Raw genomic sequence first — 27,875 nt, forward strand, 5'->3', positions numbered from 1 at the left:
TCTATCTATCTATCTGTTCATCTGTCTATTTTCTATAATACATATCTAACGCTATCTATCTACAGTATCTGTCTGTCTGTTTCTGCCCATTTATCTATTTTCTATAGCACACAAACCTATCTATCTATCTATCTATCTATCTATCTATCTATCTATCTATCTGTCTGTCTGTTCATCTATCTATCTATCTATCTATCTGTCAATTTCCTATAACACATATCTATCCTATCTAACCCTATCTATCTACAGCATCTGTCTGTCTACCTGTCTGTTTCTGCCTATTTATCTATTTTCTATAGCACACAAACCTATCTATCTATCTATCTATCTACAGATCTACGTGTCTGTCTGTCCGCCTCTCTCTGTTCTTATTTTGAAATGTGTGGTATTTGTGCATATTAGTGATAGTTCTGATTGAGACTGTATGTATGTATGTAATAAAGTCAAATCCCTTGATGCATCCTGCCTTGACTTCCTGTTTCAAGGGAATACACAACCATGTGGAATCAAATCATCACACTTGGTCCAGTCTGATTGAAACACAGCCCATGTAGCAGACACGGCGGCCATGTTGGAGCAGCATCGGCCCAGGTCTCTGTCCCTGATCAGAGAATTTCACTGATCCTTTTTATTCACGCATACTCAAACGTCTTAATAAACCACACAGATGCACAAGAACACACTCGGAACAGGAGCTGGTGTTATGTGTTTAATTAGCAGAATACTGTATACACACACGCACACACACATTCACATTCACACACATTCACACACACACAAAGTGATAAGAGATCTTGTTTTGTTTGGGATACACACAGCAGACGTAATGGGAGAGGTGTGTGTTTGTGGTGCACACACAGCTCTCCCCTTTTGTGTTGTCAGTGTTCATAGTTTTGTTTTATATGCAAAACGTGCTGGGTATGAAAGTGTGTGTGTGTGTGCATAGTTTTTGTGTGCATGTGCAGGTGTATGTGTGTATGTGTGTGTGTGTGTGTGTTTGTGTGTGTTCATGACATGAGGACATAATGCTCAGCGATCTCCAGAACATACAGATTCGAGAGGCCTGATTGGTCCTCAGTCTGCCGCGTCTCCAACACGACCATCCTGTCAAAAAAAAGCAACAAACACCTTTTTACAACTTCTACACAAGACTATAAAGTGAATATGTGCATTTGTGTGTGCGTGTGTGTGTGTGTGTGTGTGTGTGTTCGTGTGTGTGTGCGCACATGAGAGAGCGAGAGAGAGAAATTGGTGTGCATGAGTATGCAAGTATGCTAATATTCAAATATACTAGTATGCATGTAAGTTAGCATGGACACATGCAAGTATGCTAGTATTTAAGTATGCTAGCAGGAAGGTATGCATGTATAGTAATAAGCTAATATGCAAGTATACTGTGAATACAAACTAACATTAGTATGCGTATATATAACTATGCATTAATGCTAGTATTGCTAGTATCCAGGTATGCTAGCATGGACATATAGTATAGTGTATTCAAGCATTCTTCTATGCAAGTAAACTAGCTTGTAAAATGCAAGTATACTAGCATTTAAGTTAATGTGCTAGTATGCAAGTATACTAGAATTAAAGTATGCTAGTAGGTAGGTATTCAAATATGTTAGTAAGCTAATATGCAAGTATGAATATAGTCAAAGAAAGTAGTGTCATCATATAAACACAATACAATATATACAATTATGCTTGTATTCAAGTATGCAAGTATACAACAACTCTAGTGTCCAGATATATATTAGTAAGGATGTATGCTAGCATTCAAGTACAGTGTTATATAATTATGCTAGTTAACTAGCGTGCTAATATGTTAGTATCCCAGTGTTCCAGTGTACTAATATTCAAGTATATACTATCATGCTAGTAGACTAATGTGCAAACATGAAAGTATGCTGGTATTTAAGTATGCAAGGATGTTAGTAAGCTAATATGCGATTATGCATTATAAGTATGCTAGTGTGATTGCAATTATTATTAGTAAAATAGTGTGTTAATATGATAGTATGCCAGCTATCAAGTATTTGTAATATTCAAATACACTAGTTTGCATCAGTGCAAGTAAGATAATGTCCAAGTATGCATGTAATCTGTTGTGCTTGTATGCAATATATTTGCTAGGAAGCTTATATAATTGAGGTCAAACTACATTAGCAACATATCTTGGTGACTTGACTGTCAGTATAAACACGTAGACATTTTGCTAGTCATCCTTGGAGGCTTTAAACCATACTCTGCACGATTCACAACTATGAACTAATAAGATTATCTCAATGCCAGGGTCTAGGTTTAGACAATTCAGCCCGAAAGTGCCAGGGTAAACAGGTCAGGACAGCACTGTAAGTAGATGAAAGGTGTTGCAGACCCTTCCATCTGTTCAGAGATGGTTGTTTCAGTTTGATCTACATTGCCATATTTACTCCTTTGTCCCCAAAGTAGTGGCCCTGGTCTATCGGGGGTAAGAAGACACCTGAGTCCTGTTGAGTAAGTTTTGTCCTTGTGTGCTGTGATTTTGGGGGATTAAAATTCCCAGCATCTTTAGTCATGGACTTCACTCAGCAGGCACACATACCCCAAAAGGAAGGGATGGTGTCTTAGTTTAGTTTAGTGACATGGAAGGATGACAGGACATCTCCATACAAGTAGGTCTAGACTCTGCCTAACACGGATATAACCCTGGCAAAAAAGGATTAAACAACTCAAAGAAGCTCGGGCAATGGATTGTACCACCAGTTCTCAGGGAAGATCACCCCATTGCTGATACGATCTTCTTAAGTTACAAAATGTCTACACTGTGACGTAGCAAATTACCAAATATCAAGCCACTATCTTGCCCTGATTATCAGGAAACAGGGTACATCACCTACACAAATCTCAGCTCTACGTTAAAGTACGTATTTTTCTTTCACACAATGTAGTCAGACATGCAGAGTTTATGGTAATGTGGCTACGGGAAATCATAACATTTGCGTAAGACATAGCTACGTTTTTTGGCTCAATTTACTATATCATGATCTCAAATGAATGAAATTGTGCTCATGTTTAGATTTACTTTTGCTTAAGAACTTTTGCGCACTATTTAAGTAGGATAGACTTAAAGGGCCTGTAGAAGTAAACCCACATTATATATATATATATATATATATATATATATATATATATATATATATATATACATATATATGTGTGTGTGTGTGTATTTATATATATGTGTATATATATATATATGTGTGTGTGTGTGTATTTATATATATGTATGTGTGTGTGTATGTATATATATGTGTATATATATATATATATATATATATATACACACACAAATACACTTATCTATTCACACCTCCAAACCATGGTATCACATTTGTCTGATGATGCCAATGGTGTAAATCATACACTGCATCAAAATAGAAGTGTTTTTCATACTATTCAGTAGAACTGATGAGGCCTCACAGATGAGTAGCGAAAATAGGATAGTGTTAAATGTTCACATAATTAACCGATCCTCACAAAAATGCAATGTTTTTAAAGCGCTTTTTCATTCTTCAAATGAAAAGAGACAATTTTCTCTTACTGAAGTTAAGGTGTAGATTTAGATTTAGCAAAAGCACAGCACTATTTAGTTACAGTAGTTGTCAGAAATGTCAGTGGAAGGTCCTTACAAAAAAAATGTGTGTGTGTGCGTTTGACAAGGTTCTTATATGCTGGTGGGGACCAAATATCCCCAAAAGGATCTTACATTTTTTTTACCTTGTGGGGACATTTGGCCGGTCCCCACAAGAAAAACTTTTTTTTTTTAATACAACAAATGCAGCTTTTATTTTAAAAACTTAAAAGTAAAAAGTAAAAATGTTTCTTTTTGGTTCCTGAAGTTAAGGTTAGGGTTAGATTTAGGTGTAGGTATAGCATTAATTATCTGCATTAATAAATATGGAAGGTCAGTGGAAGGTCTTTACAAGGGTAGTAAGACAAATGTGTGTGTGTGTGTGTTTGTGTGTGTGTGTGTGTGTGTGTATATATACCTGTCTGATCCAATGAGCCGGAATATTTTCCTAGATTCAGTGATCTCCTGCAGGATTTCTGAGAACACTTCACCTCTCCTCTGCCAGCCATGTTTCCACAGAGCCAACAACGTGTCCTCAAAATACACTACACACACACACACACACACACACAATAGATGAAATGGTGAAATTAAACTATTAAACATCAAAAGGTAATGACATTTTTTAAAATGAGAATATTTTACATTTAGAAACTGCTTCATTTGCAGTCATGCTCCTGAGATTGTGCATGTCTTATTTAAAAAACTTCATTTTATCTGCTAAAGTAAGAGAACAGTGTGGTGAAGATGACACTCCTCCCTTACGAAAGGTTACATAAGGACCCTATCCAAGTTTCACAATTGAGCTAGTTTGTTATGTCATGCACATAATGTTTAGCAATGTCTCTTGGTGTAATGCCAGCTTACTTATTATGGACGAAATAGCACTTGGGGGCATGCTTTTATAGGAAAATAGTCAACACTTTCCAGTGCCACAAAGTGTTTCCCCTTATAACAATAGCAATTTTATTTACTGAAGAATTGTACAGTTACATTTAAAGTTGCAGAACCCCTGAGAAACAAGTTAGCTCCTGTTATCACTCGCATTATAGCAGCTATAAACAGTTGCTCCCTCATCAGCCTTTCATTTTTCTTTATTGCAAAAAAAACCCAGCAGCTTGTCATGCTACCGAGAAACCGGAAAGCATAAACTCCTCTGGTGTGAAGACTTTCCCGTGGTGGAAAACCTAAAGTCACAGCTGACACTGTAGACTCCTTCCATTAATATTAAATAAACCTTAAATCTCCTTACAGAAAACTTCTCCATATCAACAATTATACGTACGTATTTCTTTGTTATTAGTTGTTACTATGGTAACATATTTGAACATGCGCATAAATATTAAACTTTATTTTATAGAGTCATATCAGCTCTCTCCCAATCTTGCTATTTATCTATTTATTGTATGTTTAGCTACTCCTGTAACAACTGTTCGGTATGAAGCTAGCCAGCTACTTTTAGGAACGCAATGTTAGTAATTCTATGCTAACTACTGTACGTACATCCACGTACTAGATAGTCAAGTGTATTGTGTATAGTGTAAGAATATAGTCCATTGTTTGCAACAAACACAGCTTCTGTTTTTATGGAGCTATTAGCTAGCTAGTTAGTTATGTTTAGACTTTAGATTTTTTCAACTTCAGTGACAGCTACTCATTATAACGCTAAGTAGCTTAATTAAACGAGATGTTTAATTTAATTTAATTTCCGTCTTGTACATTAGTGTGATACCACGTGATGTTTGTGTAAGTAGTATACTGTCTGTTTGCGTTGGAGATTCAAACAAGGGGAAGATGTCAAGGGTGCATTAGGAATAGTGTTTGCATGCAGGACTGTACTTCCTGGACCGTGATAGCTTACCTACTGATTCTACCTCCAAAGGGAAGTTGACTTCTGCCTGCAGTTTCCTGGAGCTCTTCAGTGCCCCGTCCATGTTCACCACATGCACTGTATCTATGGGAAATAAGGATGGAATAATGTTTTATCCAAAACACTCGCACCATTACCAGCTACTTTCCTTCAGACGACTTGCCGAATACAAAAGCTTTGACTTCCTACAGAATTACTGAAAGGATTGCTCAAATTCAATACACATTCAATACACTGCCTGTTTTTTAAGCATGTGGAAGTTTTTCTAAATGTTTTTTAACAGTTTATACACTACTGGCAGTTAAATAAGGAAAGAAAATTTGCTTCATCAAATCCGTAAATCTTACTGTTCATCATCCTCTCTCAAATTGTAATGGGATTCTAAGTGCTTTACTGAAGTGCACTTGTTTGGTGAAGTTATTGTAACACTAAATTATTGTCAAGATTTGTCTTCAAGCTCATATTAGACAGTGTTTTAATTGTAACACAAATATACAAGGGTGAGGGTTTCATTTAGCATTGTTTATTGCAAATAGGTGTCACAAAAAATATATAATCTTTCTACATAATCTCCATTTCATTCAATGCAAGTGTTCTGGCTTTAATGAGCGTCTGGATTTGTCTAGAAAAAAAATTTGATTCAATTTTAATTTATGTTTTTAGATTTTCATTTGACTCACCCTCATATGTTATGTGCAACAAGAGCCTAATTAGAGTGATTCAGATCATACCTTTTCTACTAGAACTCATTTTTTCCCAATAAAATAAAATATTTCTCAGTTCACTTATTCTTATTTCTTACTTAGATTCTCTAATCCTAGAGGATTTTACTTGAACTCATATATTGAAGTTTAACCAAAATGTTAATACAGGGCGTTCAAATACTTTTGACAGGAATTGTATATCATTTTTATATGTTTGGCCAATGCTTGAATGATCCTAATGGCTGAAGAAATTGCACCCTTCCTTACATAAACTAAACAGACTAGAAAGTTCACTTACTCTCAATAAGAACAAGGAGTGTGTCACAGTCCAACTGAGTCACCTGAACTCTCTCCATGCTTCGGTTCTCTAACAAACACACGCACAGGGGTTATGTGGTTAATCTGGGCAGAATGCTCATACTCAATGCACATTAAATGAACAGGAAACAGGGACGGTGAGAGAGTCTGGTGAGGGAACGACTTTTTATAGCTGCTATAACGTAAGTGAGAACAGGAACTAATGTGTCTAGACGAAATTACACAATATTAAATGTAACTATAAATGCATAAAAAGTATGACATGTTCATTCATTAATGAAATACTGTAATTGCGAGCAAATTGAAGTGGTATAAGAGAAATAAAACATTTCAGAATGTGCTGTTATTGGAAAATTATAATAATAATAATAAGAAGAAGAAGAACAGCCTCTAAATTATACAGTATTATTAATAATGTTTCTAATTATGTTACTAATAATTGTGACCGTACTCCGAAGAATTATTATGATCGCTTACCGGCGCCGGTGCTGGTGAACCAGGACGTGTTGGAGTTGAGGTTGATGAGCTCCAGGTGAACAGGCTGCACAGAGTTCGCACCCCTGCTGATCCCGATACACACCAGCGGGTACTCCTGATCAGGAGCAAGCAACATCTCAAACACATGCAGGGGGGACGGCAGCGGGAAGTCAAAGTCCTGCAGCAAACAAGAAGGTTCACAATAAAACAAAGGCTACATTCACTAAAAATAATAATAATAATAAAGATTTGTTCTAATATGTTATCATTTCTATAGTAACAACTAACATAGGGACTTGGATGGCAGATACACATACAAGCTAACAAAGAACGTATATTCATCAATATGGTATGATGTGTTTTCTGTAAGGAGATGTTTATTTAGCATTTATGGAAGGAGTCTCCAGTGTCAGTGCTTTGTAACATCCAGAGGTAAAGCTGTAGCTTTAAGTTTTCCACAAAGGGAAAGTCAAGTAGAGAAGCTGTTGCACTTTTCTTATCTCATTTTCGTTTTACTCACTTCAAGAGGAAGTGAAGGAACGACTGTTTATAGCTGTTATAATTCAAGTGATAACAGGAAATACTAATTTCAGGGATGTTCCACAATATTAAATGTAACTTTAAACAGATTAAAAAATATGATGCATTGTTCTTTAGTATAATAGTTGGCATGAGATGAATAAATACGGTTCTATTAGCTAGCTAAAAATGTTAGCTAACAAGGCAAGAAGTGGACACAGACTAATTCGTGGCAACTATCAAGAACTCAAAAAAAAAATTAAAATGCACTTATTAAATTATTTCTTTTTTTTTAACATTTTAAACTAGTGTTAACTAACCTTATTTTTAGCTAGCTAGATGATAAGCTATAAAATTGTGATGTTTTGGTTTATTCTGAAATTGTGAATTCTAGCTAGAAGTGAGAATATGAAAAGTTTGTCAAAAAAATATCATGTAGCGAATTTTTTTTGACATAGAATGTATTTGATTGGGAATTTACAAAACACAGATATCTGCTAGCTACCTCTCTAAATAATTAGCATTAGCATTAGCCAAACATGCAAGAACAGATCACTAACTAGTATAAAGCAATTGTCAAGAGTTAAACAATCAAAAAATACACTTTCATAGTGACAAAACTGTCTTGAAAAGTAATTTGAAAAAAAAAAAAAAACAGTACAATAGAAGTAAAACTGCATTTCGGTCGCCAATCTGATATGCGTTGACTTGCAAGAATGGTTGCGTTGGAAAGGAATTAGAGTTACACACGTGAAAGACGTGTTAATAATGTAGGAGTTGAATGAGGTGTGTTTGCGAAAGTAAACAATAAAACATGCAGGTTACGTTGTTAAAAGTCACCAACCTTTATGAGCATGAACTTCTGCATGGGCTCGTACCACTGCAGCAGAACCACTCTGGACTCCAAAGCACCGCACAAGAACACACACCCTCGCTGACTGTTCTGGACTAAAGAAAGAAAGAAAGAAAGAAAAAAGGCAATAATAAATAATTTCTCTTTTTTTGAAAATGATCGTACGTACAGTATTTCGAAACACAACATAGTAGGCTTTAATAATATCAATTCACTACACACTGCAGAAAATGATATCAAGTGAAAATATCAAAAATGTAGGCAAATGTTTCTAATATTGCTCATTATGAGATTATTGTAAAACAAAAATAAGATTATTAAAAATGTTTCTAGACATATTTACTAATTTCAAGCTCATTTTATAATCAGATAATTGAATTTCTTTCTAAAATAATGCTTTAAATAGACAACATTATCTGCCTTATAGAATAAGATCTTTTAAAGAGTCAAATAAATTAAACAGTCAGAATTAATAATCTTGTTCTTGTTTTACTGTAGTATTATAATGAAAAATATGCAATAAAATGAAATATTTATTATATTTTCATTTCATTTTTTGCTTTGTATATGAGGAAACATATTTTAAATTTGAAGTGATGTGGTTTAGGGTAACACTTCTAAACTTTTGTCAGATCACTAGTTAAAAACAAAATACTAGTCCTTCTCAATATTTCAATAAATTTCAAAAAGTTTCAATATTTTCATATTTTCTACGTCAAATATTTTATTTTTGTTTAGTTTAGCAATTGACTTTATTCCAACATAGGTCCAACAAACATAAATATAATCTGTAGGTCAACATTAATTACTAAAGTTGACCTACAGATTATATTTATGTTTGTTGGACCTATGTTGGAATAAAGTCAATTTGAGTTTTATGTAGTAACTTCTTGTGTTTCTGGGATTTCTTGTTTATCTTTAGAGTAACCGTTATTTTTAATTTGTAAGATCTGAATTGGATGGATTTAGAGTGGTGTGTATATGAGTTTATGAGAGTTACATTAATGAGGTTTGTAGCTTGTAAGTTCACCGTAGTGTGGATTTGAGTTATAGGGTTTTGAGTAATATGTATTTAAGTTTTTAGGATTTAGAGTAATGTGGAGCTGAGTTTGTGAAATCTACAGTAATGCGGTTTTGAGTTTGTAGGATTTAGGTTACGTGGATGTGAGTAACATAAGTGTGAGATTGTGGGATTAATATTACAGATTAGAGTCTGCAGGATTTAAAATAATGTGGATTTGAGTTTGTGGGATTTAGAATAATGCAATTTTGACTTTAGGATTTCCTGTGGGACTGTAAAGTAACACAGATCTCCGTGTACACGATCTATAGTAATGTGGATTTGAGTTTGTGGGATTTAGAGTAAAGTGGATTTGAATTTGTGGGATTAAGAGTAAAGTAGATTTGAATTTGTGAGATTTAGAGTAAAGTGGATTTGAATTTGTGGGATTTAGAGTAAAGTGGATTTGAGTTTGTGGGATTTAGAGTAAAGTAGATTTGAGTTTGTGGGATTTAGAGTAAAGTGGATTTGAATTTGTGGGATTTAGAGTAAAGTAGATTTGAATTTGTGGGATTTAGAGTAAAGTGGATTTGAATTTGTGGGATTTAGAGTAAAGTAGATTTGAATTTGTGGGATTTAGAGTAAAGTGGATTTAAATTTGTGGGATTTCAGTAAAGTGGATTTGAATTTGTGGGATTTAGAGTAAAGTGGATTTGAATTTGTGGGATTTAGAGTAAAATGGATTTGAGTTTGTACAATTTAGAGTAAAGTGGATCTGATTTTGTAAGATTTAGAGTAATGTAATTTTGAGTTTGTGGGATTTAGAATAAAGTGGATTTGAGTTCGCAGAATTTGTAGGATTCAGATTAATGAGTATTTCAGTTTGTGAAATTTAAAGTAATGTGGATTTGAGTTTGTAGGATTTACAGCAACATAGATCTGAGTTTGTATGATTTAAATTTAGATTAATACGATTTAAAGTAATGTGAATTCGAGTTTGTGGGATGTGGATCTGTAAGTAAATTTCAGTTGAGTTTGTGAAAATTTGAGTGAAGTCCATTGGAATTTGAGGCATGCATTATCATGGAAGGTTGTGGTACTTCCTGCTTCCTTACCCACTGAGCATGCTCGGCATCCCTTGGTGTCTGGGATCTTTGTGGTGATGGCGAACTTCCTGTTAAAACAAGATGATTAAACAAAGAAGTTGAGTTCGTTTGGTTCTAACTGTGTGCAGTTGTGCATATGGATGCGTATGTGTGGTTATGTGTAGGTGTGTATTACTGTTTGTGAATGTGTGTGTTTGCTAATTTGCACTTGCAAGAAGTAATCATGGCATCATGTAGGTCACATCAGTGCTGATGTTTCGGTTACAGCGCAGCCGATTCGGTGTGGCTTCCACTTTTGCAGGTTATGCAGAACAATAGCAATGCGGCTAATGCTAGTTTAGTGCACCGAGCACTAAACTACTTTCTGTGTGTGTGTGTGTGTGTGTGTGTGTGTGTTAAAAGAAATCAACAATGTTGGTACTATGCTTCCATTGTTATGTATCAAGATCAGTTTCAGCACGCACAGTTAACACTTACGGGAAAATGTGAGAGGTATGAGCGTGTGTGTGTGTGTGTGTGTGTGTGTTTTGTCACCTGGGTATCAATCTGTGTGTTGGCAGTGCCACGCGATGTTCTTTTCTAGCCTGCTCGTACAATTCCTTGAGAGAGTGGGAGTGTAGCTGGGAGGACTTTCCTGACATACACACACACACACAGTCAATTAGCAAAGCTGCATTGTATAAAGCTGCATCATGCAAAAAAAAGCAGTGTGTAGTATGAAGTTTGTCATCAACATTTCAAATATGACAAAGATACCGGAAGACATGCCTCATACTCAGCTAAAGCTAGCTATTAGTTGGCATGAGGTGTGCAAATTACCGTAAAATTGTGACACACAGGAACGACGTCAACACATTCCTAATGTTCCGGTTTTTTTTTTAACAGCTTAGACAAGTAGAAATAATTGTTCATCATTTTTGTGCTATTCAACTAAATGATGCCTCAAAATAGTAAGTTACAGTTACAGTGCCGTGCATAAGTATTAACCCCCTGTGAACACTTCCACATTTTATAGTGTTACAACCTGGAACTAAAAATGGACTTAATTGCGATTATATGTCATGAAGCTACACAAAATAACCCATAATATTGAATTCTGGTATTCTAGTGCAACCAGAAGTGACACAATGAGTTAAATGGCATTCATATGTCCGCATGTAACGTGTCATGTGATCTCAATATAAATACACCTGCATGTATAAAGAAGTATCAATCAAGGTTTGGTTATAAAATTATCTGAAACTATGAATAGCCCAAAAAGTTCAAGGGGAGCAAATACTTATGCAAGCCATTAATCATGCTAGTTAAAGTTGAGTGCTTATTACATGAGTGTGAAGATTAAATAAATGATCTGAAAGTCACCAACAGGGGGAAATTCGGGTTTAATCCATACATTATGCTCAGGGATGGCTGAAGGGAGCACACTTGTAGGACACTTTGTGGACATTCCATAACAACGTAACTATAAATGGATAAAAAGTATGAAGTGTCTTTTTTTAATAAATAAATAAATAATTGTTGGTGTTGGCCAATTGACTGTGGTATGAGAGGAATAAAGCACCACCCTGCATCACACCATAATCTTTGATTATTTTCCATCGTGTTTTGTTTCTTACTTATTATGTAAAATTTGATTGTATTTAAGGTATTTCACTTTGTATCATTGTAGCTACTTTTTCTGTTTCCTGCTATTTTTTATGTCTTACCTGATATGGACATTAAGACGTTGCTGATGGTGTACACCCATGTGCACTTGTGTGGAAAAAGCTAAATATTGACAAAAAAGAGATAAAGAGAGAGATCGTAAGTTAGTGAAATGACCATAAAGTCGCCGATCCTCATGAGTTCAATTGGAAATCAATTCTGGCCTAAAATGGCCGCCATTACAGCTATGTCTTCAGCTATGCAATGTATTGTTTTGTTTTTTTTTTTAAATAGAAAACAATCAGAAAACAGGTTAAAAAAAAAATCTAAACAGTTTGACTTTTCAGCATAGTTAGCATCGCATTAAGTCAACGTTATTAGCTTTGGACATTAGCTTTAGCATTAGTGCTGCAACTAGAGAAGTACATTTTAGATACTAAACATAACTTGGATGAGGGACTGTAGGTGGTGTAAGTTGGAAATTTGAGTAAAAAAGTGTGGTTTAATTCCAAACTATTTTAAAATCCTGACTGTGTGTTTGTGGCTCACCAGCTCGAGTGTGGCCTCCGAGCTGTTCAGATTTAATGTGAAGATCCCTTCCTCGGTGCCCAGGATCAGATGGTGGTCTGGAGAGAAAGAGAAAGACAGAGAGAGAGCTGAGATAGCTGTGTGTTAAATGCTAGTTCATGTCTAGTTAGCATTCTCCATACTAGAAGGTTAGCCATTTTAAGAAACTGCTAGAACACCAAGTCCATTCTACCAAGGAGCGTTATTGTTGGTGGCCATGGAACTGTGCGTATTACCCATAAAGCACTGAATGTACATCAGTTTAAGCAATGAGTAAAATGTAGGACACAATTAACTGTACTGTTATCGTTATTACAAACTTTGTGTGTATCGTGAAGGGCTGCAAGAACAGAACCGCTTAACATACGTACATAATAGAGTGCATATGTAGTGAATACAAAGTCATTTGGGATTCGGCTGAATGCATGAAGGCACATCAATATTAGTACAAGCTGTAGACCTAATATCTATGAATGTATTTTAGAAATTAAAGCTAGAAAAAAATGAAGATAATACACGAAACTCTCAGTTTTGTTCTATAAAATAATCAGTGACGAGGTGCTGTGATTAAGTGGACTTACCGAAGTTGATTATTTCCCAATACAGTGTTTTATTTATTAAAGAAGGATACATCATACTTTTTATCCGTTAATAGTTAATATTGCAGAACGTCTCCAAAACAAGTTAGCTCCCGTTCTCACTTACGTTATAGCAGCTATAACAATTCAACCACTCTTTTTTTTCTCTCTCTCCTGAAGTTAATAAGATAACAAGTCGAACTCGACGCCACCAGCATCAATGAGGATGCCAAGTCCTTTCTGTTACTAATTTGTACACCTGAAATATCCTTAAAAAAGGAAGGAAGCTACTGAAGAAAAACTATTTCAGACATTTGACCTTGCTATGACCTTGACCCTGTTTGGATCAGTTCCCATCCAGTTATGATGATAATACCATATAAATCCTAAAACATTTAACCACTCGTTCTTGAGATATCAGAGTAACGAGAATCAGGGATGGATGGATGGCCGCACAGACACGCGAACAACCCAAAAATATAATTCATAAAAATAACACAGCTAGTCGTGTGATGTAAATAAACTTCTCCTTAGAGAAAAGGTCACCATGTCAACAATTAGATGTTTTTCTTGATATTTCTTGATTATAACATTGCTAGATTCTTCTGAGGTGACAGAACTCTAGTATATGTGGTAGCTCTAGCTCTATGCTGACTGTGGCGTTAAGCTTGTTAAGCTTTTTCACTCTATTTCATGTTCCACCCACATTAGCATTTGAGACACAGTCTTGTCTGCAGTATTTGACCTTCCACCTTTCATCTTTTACCTTTGGTGGTGGGGTGATCCCACGTCGTAGAGCAGTTGACTTTTAAAGGGCAGCCGTTAAAAACCTTTTTAAAAAATATCTACAATGAAGAAAAGAAAGAATGTTTAGTTGAGTGTGATTATATTATATTATATTATATGTGTCTATGTTATGAGATTCGGGGTTTTTATTAATTATTTTTTTGAGATTTGATTCATACCGGTAACTTCCTCTGTACTGGATCAGGCGGCTCCTGCAAAAACACACAACCATTCCACAGGATTTGTGCATATAACTATACACATGTTCCAATACTGACACTCCTATAATACTTACATGAGTGAAATTATTGATAATTTATGTATTATTTAGCAAGCAATTCCAGCAACGTTCAATATACGTTCAAAATATTTTAAACGTTAAACATCTCTTATAATGTTCGAGTTTAACTTTAAACAAAAGTAATGATTTTTTCCTAGTGCTAGAGGCGGGGCTTAATTCATTTGCATGTTTTTAATGCTCAACCGACGCTCATCAATCCCACACTAATGAGAGATCACCCAAAATTATGCTACGTAAATGTATAGTTTTAGAGGTCATGTCGTGGTGAGAGGTTTACTAGGCCATAAATAAGAAGCCGGAGAAAATAGCGGGGATTTTTAAACTTTGTTTCTACCACAGTAATGAAAAACGACCAAGGAAGTGGATTTATCTTGACACGTAACATGTTGCAAAGCTGCTGACATGTGGTCATTGTTTCCGGACACCATAACCCTGTTTTTATTCGTTATTATTTCATTTTCATGGTTGTCTATTGGTTTATTTTGTTTTGAATCCAGCACATAGGACTTGGATGTAGCATGAACCATTTGAGTCATTTGAGTTTTGACTAAAAATTGTTCATTTGCATTTTACGTAAACCAAATTTATTTGCGAAACATAAACGAATCGTTCCTGAAATGGACGTGTAATCTTTAGTTATTGTGCGATTCATTCGTTAGAGCTCGGAGATTCATTTTCTGACTATCAGTGAATAAATATATTATGCAAATTACCTGTACTGGACCAGCAGAATATTATCCAATAGAGATACACATCCAATACTAGTTTTTCTTTAAAAACGACTAAGATTTATTATGATTTTTTTAACTGCACAAAAAAATACATAGCTAAAACCTTCATTCTCTGATATTTCAGGCTAATTTGTTGTTTTTGCTGGACTGATACTGATCCTGGGTGTCAAATCAGTGCCGTCTTGGTTATAAACAAGTAACGCTATAATGCTATTATAACGATAGCTATAGCTATAGCTATATAACTATTTTCACCTGTACATCACACAATGTTTAGTTTTCTAGAAATTAATGAAATTATCCTAGAAAGAAAGAAATTATGCAGTCACGTTCTCTGTATTCAGACAACAAATACATATAAAATGACAGCTAATCGCGTTTTACACAAACATCCATGTTGGTAGAAAGAATTTCGTAACTTGTACGTCCCGTGTTAATTTAATCGCTGTCTGGAGTTTTTTCTCAGAGATGTTGAATAACAAATGTTATGACATGTAACACCCAGAGAAAATAATCCCTTCCAAACAGGGCTTAGTGTGTTACTCAGTGATTATGTCAGGATGTCTAGCTGTCTTTGAGGGGAAAAGGGGGCGTGGCTACAGAACAAAAGAAGGCGCTGGAGTTGGTGTTTAAAGGTACCTTAACAGGCTGTCGGCGCCTCCTGTCTGATTTGGGTGGTAATAAAGGAGGCTGATCTGCTGAGATTTCTGTCCTGAAGCCGGAAAAGGTCGAAGGGTCTGCCACAACACACACACACACACACACAGAGAGAGAGAGAGACAAATTCTTATTATGGCCTTTATCGCTTTATTAGAGTGCATGTGTGTGGTTGAGGCTGCATTTTTGCATGTGTGCATGCTCATATGTATGTTTGTGTGTGTATGTGTTGCTCACCCGAGTTGACGTTACGGACAGAGCGTGGCCGTGGCACAGGATGACTGCGTGTGTGTGTCCCGCTGCTGGTTCTCAGCAGTGGAGAAGGAATGTAGAGACTTTGAACTTTTGATCGCTCGTCCTCTGCAGTCACACTCTCTTCTGAACTGCTGCGCATCTTAGGCTGATCACACCCACACACACACACACACACAGGTTTGGTTGGTGTATATACCATTAAATACACTTTATACCAGTTTAAATAAATAAAATTTACCTTTGGAGGAAGTGGAGGAGGAATGTCATCAGCTGGCAGTGAGTTACTGCACAGAGAATTAAAACAATGAGTTCAGTTCATGTGTGTGTGTGTGTGTGTGTGTGTGTGTGTGTGGGTAGGGGACATACCTGCTGAACTGATTAAAAGGGCTGTAGGAGGAAGTAGGAAAACAGAACAAATTTTCATTAAACATTAATCCATGAACACAAACGTCAATTTTGTTTCGTCTGAAATATGGACATTATGGGAAATACCTTCTCCAACATTTAAAATGGAATAAATGCTTCGATCAGCTTCACTGATTAGAGTTTAATGTTAACTAGACTGTTAAAGATTCAGTGTTTGAATGGTCTGGTTTTCACTTTTTTTTTTTTTTGCTAACTTCATTCAGTCTTAACACTTATAATAAAGTCAAGCAGTGCTGAAAAATGAAAACTCGCCGAATAAAATCGAGACATATATGTCAGCCCTGGTCGCTTGGACAAACGTAGAACGCAAACTACGCTATAAAAAAAAGCTGCTGTGTGTTAGAAACAAAGTTATGCGTATGTGATCGTTTTAGCTAATGTGGTATGTGTTTAGCTAACAAAATATATCAAATAAACACAAATGCTTTGTGATGGAAATAAATCGAAACTTGGGAAACTAACAGTTCATTAAAATTGCTGTAGTTTAGTGTCAAATAACAATAACAAAATAACTAAAATATGACCACAACAATAACTTGTTTGTAATGAACATAAAAAATATGTTTTTGTCCAAAGTCTAAAATCCAAATTAGCTGCCAGAATGAACACTAAAGTGAATTTTAAGGCAGTTAATAAATAAAATTCGTACATTTCCACATCATCGTAGTCATCGTCGATGTCCGTGCTGTCCCCTCTGTCAAAAGCAACACATAAACATATTCATATAAGAACTCTGTATGACTACAAACCATTAACTCAACAATTCCATACCTTACATAAGGTTAAGGTGGTTTTTCTGATTATAGCATGACATATCTCTTTTCTCAAGCTGAATTTAGTATCATTGTTTCAGGGACAGAAACGTTTACCTGGTCGGACTTTTGAGTTGTGCGTCTGGAGAACCCATCCACTGACATCCAACTGAAGCCTGTAACTACATACACAAAAAAATACACAAAACAATTTAGAGCTAAATTTACACACAGTATTTATCCATATATGAGGCAAAGCCTAACTTGAAGCATATCTCAAATCAATACACTTAACCCTGAGCATAAACACAATAACAGACACAAAATGCAAAGACTAAACTAAATAAACTAAAATACGGACAGAAGATATAACTACTGACCCAAAAACGCACCATAACAACAAGAAAGAAAGCAGTAAAACAAATATAACAAGACAAAAGGGTTATAACAAACCAAAAGTGCAACACAAGAAAATATTTTTTTTTTTTTAAAAATACAAAGAAAGAAAGTAAAAGTAAAATTAAATTTGAAAAACATAGCAAGAACTAATACAATTAAACAAAAAAGGAAAGCCTAGACACGAATACAACCAAATAAAAACAAACAAACAAACAAACAAACAAATAAACAAATAATAGAACGTGCAAGAAATACAACCATAATCAGAGGAAATACATTCTTTGTCTCTTTTATTTTTTTAAACTGCTTTTTATTCTTTGTTTTGTTTTGTTTTGTTTCATAAAAGAACTAAATTTTGGAATGTAACATTTTGGTGTCATTGATAAAGATTCTTGTCTTCACTGATTAATGATTATTAAAAATGGATAGTATATAACATTATAATATAGTATATAGCATTATAATAGTGCTTATAATGCTGTGAATTTACTTCATGGGCTAATGGGTTTTTTTTTGCTAATGAACTGTATGAATTAAACACAGAATGCAGGGTGTACACACACACACACACACACACACACACATACACACTTACAGTTGTATCTGGTGACTCTTGTTTTCGGTTTACTGGTCTCTGCGTGTAGATCTGATTCACTGAAACAGGAAATACATATCAGAACAATAGAGAGAGAGAGAGACATACAGACAGACAGAAAGAGACAAACAGATACAGAGAGACAGACAAAGAGAGAGACAGACAGTGACAGACACAGTGAGAGAGAGAAAAAGACAAAAAGACAAATACAGAGAGACAAAATGAGAGAGAGACATACAGACAGAGAGAGACAGACAGACAGAGAGAGAGAGACATATATACATACAGAGAGAGAGACATACAGACAGAGAGAGAGAGACAGAGAGAGAGACATATATACAGAGAGAGACAGACAGACAGAGAGAGAGAGACAGACAGAGAGAGACAGACAGACAGAGAGAGAGAGAGAGACATATAGACAGAGAGACATACAGATAGACAGAGAAAGACAGACAGACAGACAGAGAGAGAGAGAGAGAGAGAGACATACATACATACAGAGAGAGAGACATACAGACAGAGAGAGAGAGACAGACAGATAGACAGACAGTCTCTTACAGCTGATGTCTGAGTTTGTCCTCTCGGCCCGGTTGTGTCGGTTGATGGAGTGAATCCGTCTCAGCACTGAGGTCTGTATGGACAGTATCACACACACACACACACACACACACACACACACACACACACACACACACACACACAGTGCGCACTCACTTATTTAAATACTCTGGAAATGCTGGAATTTACTCTAGCTTAGTGTTTCAGATAACAGCTTTTTTTAAATCCTGATTAAAATATACTTCAATTAATTTGTGGATGAATTTTATGATTTTTTTTTTTAATAATTAGTTGTGTGCGTGTGTGTGTGTGTGTGTGTGTGTGTGTATTTAGTAGAAGCGTGTACCTCTATGTCATCATCGTCTGGTTGTAAACACTCTTTGAGTTTCTCAGGATGCCGGAGTTTATCCAGCAGTTCAAGGGTTAAGTCTCGCCTCAAACACGGCTGAATCACGAACATATGCTGACAGAGAGACAGAAGAGTGATGATAAGAAGAAGATGAAGATGTATATTCATATTCAAATTAGTAGTAGTAGTAGTAGGACTAGTAGTAGTAGTAGTAATAGTAGTTTCAGTGATAGTTGTAGTTTTAGTAGCATTAGTAGTAGTAATAGTATTTAGTATTAATAGTAGCAATAGGTATTAGTAGTTTTAGTAGTAGTAATAGTAGTAGCAGTAGTACTAATATTATTATTAGTAGTAGTAGTGTTAGTAGTAATAATATTTAGGTAGTAATAGTATTTAGTATTAATAGTAGTAGTAGTAATAGTAGTAGCAGTAGTACTGATATTATTAGTAATAGTAATAGTGTTAGGAGCAGTAGTATTAGTAGGTGTAGTAGCAGTAATAGTTGTAATAGTAGTAGCAGTAGTAGTAGTACTAACTATTGTAATAGTAATGTTAGTAGCAGTAGTAGTAGTAATAGTAGTACTAATAGTATTGTAATAGTAGTGTTAGTAGCAGTAGTAGTAGTACCAATAGTATTGTAATAATAGTGTTAGTAGTAGCAGTAGTAGTAATAGTAGTAGTAGTAGTAGTAATAGTAATAGTAGTAGTACTAATAGTATTGTACTAGTAGTGTTAGTAGCAGTAGTAGTATTAGTAGTAGTACTAATAGTATTGTAATAGTAGTGTTAGTAATAGTTGTAGTAGTAGTAGTAGTAGTGTTACCGTGAGCATCTTTTTGGCGTTCGGTCTCTTCTTTGGGTTTCTGATTAACATTGACTTTACGAAGTTATAAAACATAGGTGACCTGACACACACACACACACACACACACACACACACACACACACACACACATACATACATTACACAGTGTTTAATCATCATCAACACCAGTATAGAACAGTACAATACAATGTGTGTGTTATGGTTCCTCGCGCAGGATGGCACACACACAAACACACACGCACACACGTGCACACATACACACACACACAACTACACTCACACATACCACTTAGACTTGTCTTTGAGTTTTGGAGGTTGGTATCCGCTCTTAGACATGAGAAAGAGAACCCTGAAACACAAGACAACACAATTAAAATTTAATTATCCTGTAGTAGATAAAAATGATAAAAATAAAGTGTGTGTGTGTGTGTGTGTGTGTGTGTATATATATCTTTCTGTGATCACCTGAGCGGATGAACATCGAAGAGCGGCGGCTGAAGCTCTGCAAGTTCAATGGCTGTGATTCCAACTGACCAAATGTCACACAGCTCGTTATAACCTCCTTTAATCTCCACTGCTGCCACCTCAGGTGCCATCCTGCGCGAGGAACCATAACACACACACACACTTCACATAAGGTGTGTATACTATAAGGTTTATTTGTCATTGTAATTCATCCACAAACCCAGTTATATTACATCCATTTGTTGTTGTATTTACGGTAGACATGCTACTCCAGGACTTATGGTACTTTTCTGCCCCACTGGAACTTCTGTCAGAATGGCACCAGCATAACACTTGAAATCTCCATAGTCTGACTTACAGACAGATATTTAGAACTACAGGAAATCGTGTCATCAAAAAAAAAATGCTTTTTTTCAGTAACAGAAGTTCCAGTGGTTTAGTTGTTTTTCGCCTGCTCAAGACGGACCAACAGGAACTAATGTTAATTAAGGCTACTTAAGGCTAGCAGGGCTGATTTTTGTTCAGTGGTTCTGTATTCGAACAACGCAAAAAACAGCAACGATAATAAGGCCTTGGCTTGTGCAAAGCAAAGAGAACATGGAGCTAATGGGTTTTCCTTCAGGCATGCCATGGTAGTTCATGGTAGTAATTGTTTCAAAACAAACTACAACTTGCTCCGGTTCTTGGTTCTCAATGTGCAGGAGAAAAACAACATACGGCAACACTAACGGGACAAAAACTGAAATGTGTTGAAATACAAGTGCCCATGATACTAGCAATACATAATTCCTGAAAGATGTCAACATTGTGGCTTTACTTGCTCTTACCAATATGGAGTCCCTATGAAAGACATTCGACGTGCAAACGTTGCTGTGATCTGCGCTGAGATTCCGAAATCCGCTAAAAATCAAGAACGATCATCAATTAAAATCTACAAATCTTAAATCTTACAAAACAGTCAAGTATAAAACAAAGTCAGTCTTAACGTGGCCATTTTAAATTGTAATACAATACAGTAAATCACCTAATCACTCACCTAATTTGACTTCGCCATTGTCGTTCAGGAGAATATTGGCACCCTGAAAGAAAAACAGCTTTAAAAACAAATACTTTATGGCTGTGTTGCAATTTTTTTTGTTGTTGTTTTTAACACCCTCGTCAACTCTCCCTCTGTGTTCAAATTTCAGTCGTCGTTTTAATTGCTGTTCAATTCCACTCTACTGAGAGTTTTTCACTTCTTAAAGGGATTCAACTTAGAATTCTTTCTAGTAGGGATCTAATAGAAACGACAGGACCAAGCCAACGATGCTAGATTTAAACTTTCTATCTAAAACTGGATTTACATTGAGCAATTTTGCTGTCATAGACAAAAATCATACATTGTAAAAAAAAAAATGTTTGGTCATAGTCAGCCAACGATAAAAGTTGTCCGAAATGTTTTATTAAAATCTCAAACTGCTATGACGCTCATCTAAAAGCCACCAATAGGAAGGTAGCATAGGATGACGCAAAACTTACAGGACTACCAACTTATGGGTAGTGGTGATGAGAAAACGTAAATGAAACTTGCTAATGGATAGAAAAAATATTCTTATTATCATCAGTCTTACTTTGAAGGTCGTTTGTATTTATTTGAGACAGAAACAGAACAGAAATTTCTGTAATCGGAGATTTACCGTTAGAGGATCATCATCATATAAACTGATATGGAGAATACGGATTATCTCAGTCTGTTATAGAATTTAGTGATTTTCTGATTTAACTGTTTTCAGTAACCAACCACACAGAAGGAAACAAAGCAACTGACAAAGCATTGTTACTTGACTATGCTAGTGAGCTAGCCAGGTTGTTAGCTAGCAAACACTTGAATCTAAAGCTAATCAAATGCAATTTGGTTAAGCTAACTCTATTAGCCAGTTAGAAACTTGGCAAGCCAGTATAAGTCTGTTTTGTTGCATTAATCGCCAAGGAATATGCTTCAGCTAGATTGTTCTCGCTGCTAAATTCGAGCAAGTTCCTGACAAAAATGATGAGAAAAAATTGACTAGGGCTTATTGAAGATGGTACTGGATGAGGATAGTACTGAAGACAGCTTGGTAAACATTTGATCTTTGTGACTCATTGTGCCACTGAGATGATTTCAAATTCTGTAACCAATATTAGTTATATTTGTGCTTAACACCAAACTTCCAAAGATTGAGAATAAATTCAGTAAAGCAAAGCAAATATGTAAAACTCAGTGCAGTATTCTGAAAAATATTTCAGCGTCAGCATGTACCTTGATGTCTCTGTGTATCTTCTTCTGACCGTGCAGGTAATCTAACCCCTGTTTAAAAAAAAAAAAAAAGTCTGGTCAGGATTGCCGATTTTGAAACATCTATCCTACAGTGACAGTTTAAATGCAAAACACATTAACAAACAAACCAAAAAAAAAAAAAAACAGAACCACAAAACCAAAAACACATTAACATTAAGTCAAAACAGTAAGGGGTGTGTCTTCATCGAATAACACATGCTCGTTGCCAACTGGACACGGCAGATGACTATCACAAGGAAAATTTAAAAAATTGTTATCTAGTTAGTCTAGCAAAAACAATTTCATGCAAAGTTACTCATGTCGAAAATAATTATGAAGAAGAATTCTTTCTTGAAATTACACATATTCATATTAATGCTGTGCAAAGATGACAGCAAATGAGTGTAGATATTTTTGAGCTCACCTGTAGCATCTCACGACACACGTATGCTATCTGTGGCTCTGAAAGAGGGCCAGTTACTGTGAAAGGGAGAAAGAGAGATAAATACAAGGGGTGAGTGATGGCAGAAAGAAAGAATGAGATGAGATGATTGACATAGTGGACCACAGGGCTACAAGCAGGAATTGTGACCAAAACTGGGAAAAAATTGTTCTGTCTGTGGAGATGTGAGGTGCTTGGGATGACCTTGTACACACATGCCCTTAATATTCCTTCTATATTAACTATTTTATGTAAGAGTATATTAACTATTACCAAATAGTGGCAAATTAAAGAAAAACCACAAACCAACAAACCAACAGAATCATTTCAGTGCACCTTGGCACTGATTTTAAAAGTCTCTGGATCTGTATTGGGGTGATGTTCCAAAAGATATTAGCTCAGTTGGTGTTTCTTGATGGTGGAGAGCGCTGTCACTCCGGAATTTCACATTGGTGTTCAGTTGGGTTGAGTGTGAAGGCCATAGCGTATTATTTACCTTATTTTCATCAAACCATTCAGCGAGCCCTTGTGCCCTGTAGATGGGGTCATCCTGGAAGAGACCATGCCCATCAGGATAGAAATCTCTTTAGAAGATCTTTGGATTGGGGCTCATGAGTGGTGCAACTGAAGAAGAATCGCCTTATTGTCAGGAGATCGCAAGGTCAAATCCCAAGGATGCCACAGCCATCCATGGCTGGGAGTCACAGAGAGCAAAACTGGCCCCATACTCTATGGCTGGGAGGGATGGAGGTACTCTCTCTCCCCTGTCAATCAGAGCAACACTAGCCAATCGTGGCACCTATGAGCTTATGTATGTGGACGAGGGCAGATAGAGCTTTCCTCTGAGTGTGTCAGAGTGCTAGGTGTAACCAGTTGGTAGCTATGATATGAGAGAACTAGCTAGTGGGTGGAACTGGACAAATGCCTCTTAGTGGCCAAGTGGACCTAAAACATGCTAGCAAAAATAAATAAATGTCCCCACAGCATAACAGATAACAGTTTTCCCTTTAATTTGTCACCCATTCATAGTCTCTACAGTAACCTTAAATTCCAATACTGTTTTTGTTGACTTGTCCTCCAACATGGATGTGTAAATTACTGAAATGGCACTATTCTCAAGCTCTCCACCAAGTAGCAAAAACTCTGTAGCTGAAATGATTTCCTTAGCATTTCACCCAGTTATTTTCCTTCAAATTGTGTCCAGAGTCATATTTAGTATTGACAGCATCTCTCGTGTGTAGGTGGAGGAGGTTAGTAGGCTGTGCAAACCAAATGTGACAAATATGAGAAAAGCAAATGTTAAGACTTATCTACTGTTTTTAGAGATTAAAAGATAAAGTCCATAAGTTCTGGGTAGGTTATCTAATGGTTACTTGACTTGGGTTGACAATGAAACCGAATGAAGGGCAGTGAAACAGCCCTTAACATGGAGGCTGGGGTTAAACTAAATGATTCAGAGAAAAGGAAAGTTGATGATAATTTGTTATAAAAAAAAAAAAATCTTAGAAAGCAAACAACAATAGATTTCACCTACCATGGTAGATATCCTGTAAGGAGCCCCCTCCACAGTACTCCATACAGATCCAGAGTTTATTTGACCTACAACATAAATACAAATTTATCTGTCTAAGTTTTATACATTTAATGCATCTATACCTGGCAGGGGTTCATATTAAATGTCTTGCAACACCGAACACTCAGTTTCAATGAAATTTTTGTGTAGCAAAGGTTTAGTTTGGCATCTTGCACTGTATGTGTGGTATTTGTGAAAATTCAAAATTTGTTCATTTTACTGCTGTGCTTAGATCTTTCTGGACTCAAGTACCAACATGAGTATGTTCTTTTATTAGAGAATATACCTTAACACCTGGAATTCAGTGGAGATTCATCCATCCTGAACATAGAATACTTTTAAATCCAGAGACAGGTCACAAGCTAACAAAGAGTAACTAAAGCCTAAATACGAGCTAAATAAAATGTGACATCAGCCTATGACACTGTTTATTTGATGTCAGGTACCTCAGGGGCTACAGTTCACTTTTAGTGATTAGGAGGTAGAAAACTTAAATCCTGGGACTGCCCGAGAGAGACTGTTGGGTCCTTGTGCAAGATCCTTAATTATTAACATTATTATCAAAGACCTTAATCATCAACTTCTCGACTGTAGTTCTATAGGTTTAGAATGGGTTTTGCCACTATGAATACAGGTGTCTGAGAAATAAACATTATAGATCATGATCTAGAAGAGCACAACTTTCCAATTGCCAGTGGAATTATCATATTTCCTGCTCAAACATACCAGGCTACCTACAACGAACTCTTTATAACCTGGAATGGATATGCTTGAATAATGAAAAAGTAGAACCATGAATATCCTGGATTGCATAAAACTAGAGAAGTTGTTTCTAGACCCAAAGATAACCACAAAAGAGGTGTGCATGTGATTTTTTAAAATCCCATTCCTGCTGTTTTTAAAGGAATTCTGACCAATCCCACCCACTTCCATAGATATTCATGACCAATCCCACCCACTCTATCAAACACTCCTGACAAATCCCAGCCATTCCCTCAAACACTCTTGACCAATCCCACCCATTCCCTCAAACACTCTTGACCAATCCCACCCATTCCCTCAAACACTCTTGACCAATCCCACCCATTCCCTCAAACACTCTTGACCAATCCCACCCATTCCCTCAAACACTCTTGACCAATGCCACCCATTCCCTCAAACACTCTTGACCAATGCCACCCATTCCCTCAAACACTCTTGAAAAAATAGTGTTTAAGGAAGTGGGCAGGATTGGTCAAGAGTGTTTGAGAGAATGGGTGGGATTGGTCAAGAGTGAGGAAGTGGGTGCGATTGGTCAAGAGTGTTTGAGGAAGTGGGCAGGATTCGGCAGGAATTGTTATTGTTTGCATCTGCATACAACTGACTTATTTGGTTCTATTTCTCAAAAAAATACAAACAAATTAGTGTGGCATGGTTGTGCAGCATGCCCCACTTTCACCTCACAGGGTCCCCTAGTTCGATCCTGAGCTTGAGTTACGGTCTGTGTGGAGCGTCACATGTTCTCCTTGTGTCCACATGGGTTTCCTCTGGGTTCTCTGGGAATGCTGGGAGGAGGACTGGCTATGCTAAATTGCCACTAAGTGTGAATGAGTGTGTGAATAACTGCGATGGACTGGCTTCTCATTCAGGGTGCATTCTTGCCTCATACCCTGTGTGCCAGGGATAGGTTTTCAACTCTGACAAGGATAAAGTGGTCACTGAAGATGAATGTGCAAGCATCCTATATGCTCTCCTGTTATATGCCTTCTTCTGGCAGTAAGAAAAAAAAAAAAAACACCAACTCTTGCAAATTTTTTGGTGGGTTCCGTGATATTCCAGTCTTAAAGCACACCTCTACTATAAACCCCCCAATGATACAAGGAACCATTTCTGGTTATACAAATGTTCCCTGCTTCCATCTCTGACCTGATGTAGCTGCCATAGTAGGCCACGATGTTGCTGTGCTTACAGCTCTTCACCATCACGATTTCCTGTTGGATCACCGAGAAATCATCCTCTGAGAGAAGAGAGGGAAACAAAAACCAATCATTAAGAGGACAAGGGTCTACACTGTATCTTTAGAACAAGGGCTGTCCATACCAAACTTGTTGGAACACCATGCAGCGGATTTCTTTATCCTTCCTGTTAGCACTCACCTGATTCCACTCGTTATCTCATACTGTACTTACTTTATATATTATAATTTTGATCAAATTTACATTACTGCATGTGGTTCTAAACGTTAGAGCTTTCAAAAGATCCACTAGGTGCATCTCATATTCAAATCACGAGTGGCTGAACAATCTTTTACAGTGTTCATTTGAGTCACTGTAAACGTAATTTCCATACTAGTTCTCACAAAAATTCCCTTACCAGGTTCCATCTTGATTATCTTTATGGCAGCCAGTTCTCCTGTCTGCTTATTCCGGGCCTGAAGACAGACACAAATACAGATACATAGTCATAATTAGCTGATGTGTTTTTAGCTGTCTGGGATTACTCATCTTTTGCAAGCGTAGATCAGCAATTAAGGTTCTTTGCTAGTAACCGGAAGCAGACCACCTTGATAAAATTATAATTTTGGTCATATGGAATCTTTTGTTAGCAATTTACCAGAACATCTGAGCTAAATGATGATATTCCTAATGGGTTTTTTTTAATCTCATTTCCACTGTCATTGTGTCTTCACGAAGTTAGTATAACGGACTTAATCGCTGTATTATAGCTCGCTATAGTCATTAGCCAGCCTATACTCAGTGGATATACTGGATTGTTTCCTGATTTCCTTGTTTTTAGTGTGTTAGCCAGTTCTACTATTTCTCTGGTACTTCCTGGTTCTGGTTTCCCCTTTAATATGGAGTATGACTTTGATTCTTGGACAAGCTGAATAAAAAGAAAGTAATGAAGCCAATGTTTAGTATATATACTACATTATGATAGCATTTTGTGTGTCGTACAAGACACTCCCTACTGAGAAAAAAAAAAAAAAACGATACACGATTCATTAGGGACTACATTAAAGCGCACAGTATGTTTTCTTTTGTTTACAATACAGAAAATTTATAATTATGATATTTCTTTTTCACTGCTGGAGATGACTCCATAGCATGACCCTGATTGGCATTTTTGAGTTTCAGCATTTGATCACTGAGGAGATTTCGAAATTTATTCAATTCAATTAGAAAGTTGTCATGGAACGACGACTCAATTTCTGTAATCATTATTATTGTTTTGAAT

The 27,875-nt window shown here is 36.2% G+C and overlaps 1 protein-coding gene across 1 annotated transcript in view; it reads right to left on the minus strand.

The window, feature by feature from the left end:
- Window positions 1–693: 693 nt before the first annotated feature.
- LOC113544616 (mitogen-activated protein kinase kinase kinase kinase 5) overlaps window positions 694–27,875 on the minus strand; it is a 42,632-nt gene continuing 15,450 nt past the window's right edge. Inside the window, exons 2-32 of the mRNA XM_026943520.3 lie at window positions 27,012–27,069; window positions 26,565–26,655; window positions 24,621–24,685; window positions 23,069–23,124; window positions 22,627–22,674; window positions 21,385–21,427; window positions 21,176–21,248; window positions 20,349–20,480; window positions 20,170–20,232; window positions 19,881–19,962; window positions 19,056–19,172; window positions 18,710–18,782; window positions 18,152–18,210; window positions 17,275–17,339; window positions 17,055–17,099; window positions 16,346–16,366; window positions 16,218–16,263; window positions 15,962–16,124; window positions 15,707–15,804; window positions 14,215–14,247; window positions 14,016–14,094; window positions 12,654–12,730; window positions 12,167–12,227; window positions 10,995–11,094; window positions 10,470–10,528; window positions 8,346–8,449; window positions 6,983–7,160; window positions 6,486–6,554; window positions 5,475–5,567; window positions 4,032–4,158; window positions 694–1,104 (exon numbers count right to left, since the gene is read on the minus strand). Coding sequence (XP_026799321.1) covers window positions 1,008–1,104; window positions 4,032–4,158; window positions 5,475–5,567; window positions 6,486–6,554; window positions 6,983–7,160; window positions 8,346–8,449; window positions 10,470–10,528; window positions 10,995–11,094; window positions 12,167–12,227; window positions 12,654–12,730; window positions 14,016–14,094; window positions 14,215–14,247; window positions 15,707–15,804; window positions 15,962–16,124; window positions 16,218–16,263; window positions 16,346–16,366; window positions 17,055–17,099; window positions 17,275–17,339; window positions 18,152–18,210; window positions 18,710–18,782; window positions 19,056–19,172; window positions 19,881–19,962; window positions 20,170–20,232; window positions 20,349–20,480; window positions 21,176–21,248; window positions 21,385–21,427; window positions 22,627–22,674; window positions 23,069–23,124; window positions 24,621–24,685; window positions 26,565–26,655; window positions 27,012–27,069 — 2,475 coding nt within the window. The 3' untranslated portion in view covers window positions 694–1,007. The remainder of the gene's footprint in view (window positions 1,105–4,031; window positions 4,159–5,474; window positions 5,568–6,485; window positions 6,555–6,982; window positions 7,161–8,345; window positions 8,450–10,469; window positions 10,529–10,994; window positions 11,095–12,166; window positions 12,228–12,653; window positions 12,731–14,015; window positions 14,095–14,214; window positions 14,248–15,706; window positions 15,805–15,961; window positions 16,125–16,217; window positions 16,264–16,345; window positions 16,367–17,054; window positions 17,100–17,274; window positions 17,340–18,151; window positions 18,211–18,709; window positions 18,783–19,055; window positions 19,173–19,880; window positions 19,963–20,169; window positions 20,233–20,348; window positions 20,481–21,175; window positions 21,249–21,384; window positions 21,428–22,626; window positions 22,675–23,068; window positions 23,125–24,620; window positions 24,686–26,564; window positions 26,656–27,011; window positions 27,070–27,875) is intronic.

Source organism: Pangasianodon hypophthalmus, chromosome 14, assembly GCF_027358585.1.
Source record: "Pangasianodon hypophthalmus isolate fPanHyp1 chromosome 14, fPanHyp1.pri, whole genome shotgun sequence".
In the NCBI taxonomy this organism is placed as follows: Eukaryota; Metazoa; Chordata; class Actinopteri; order Siluriformes; family Pangasiidae; genus Pangasianodon; species Pangasianodon hypophthalmus.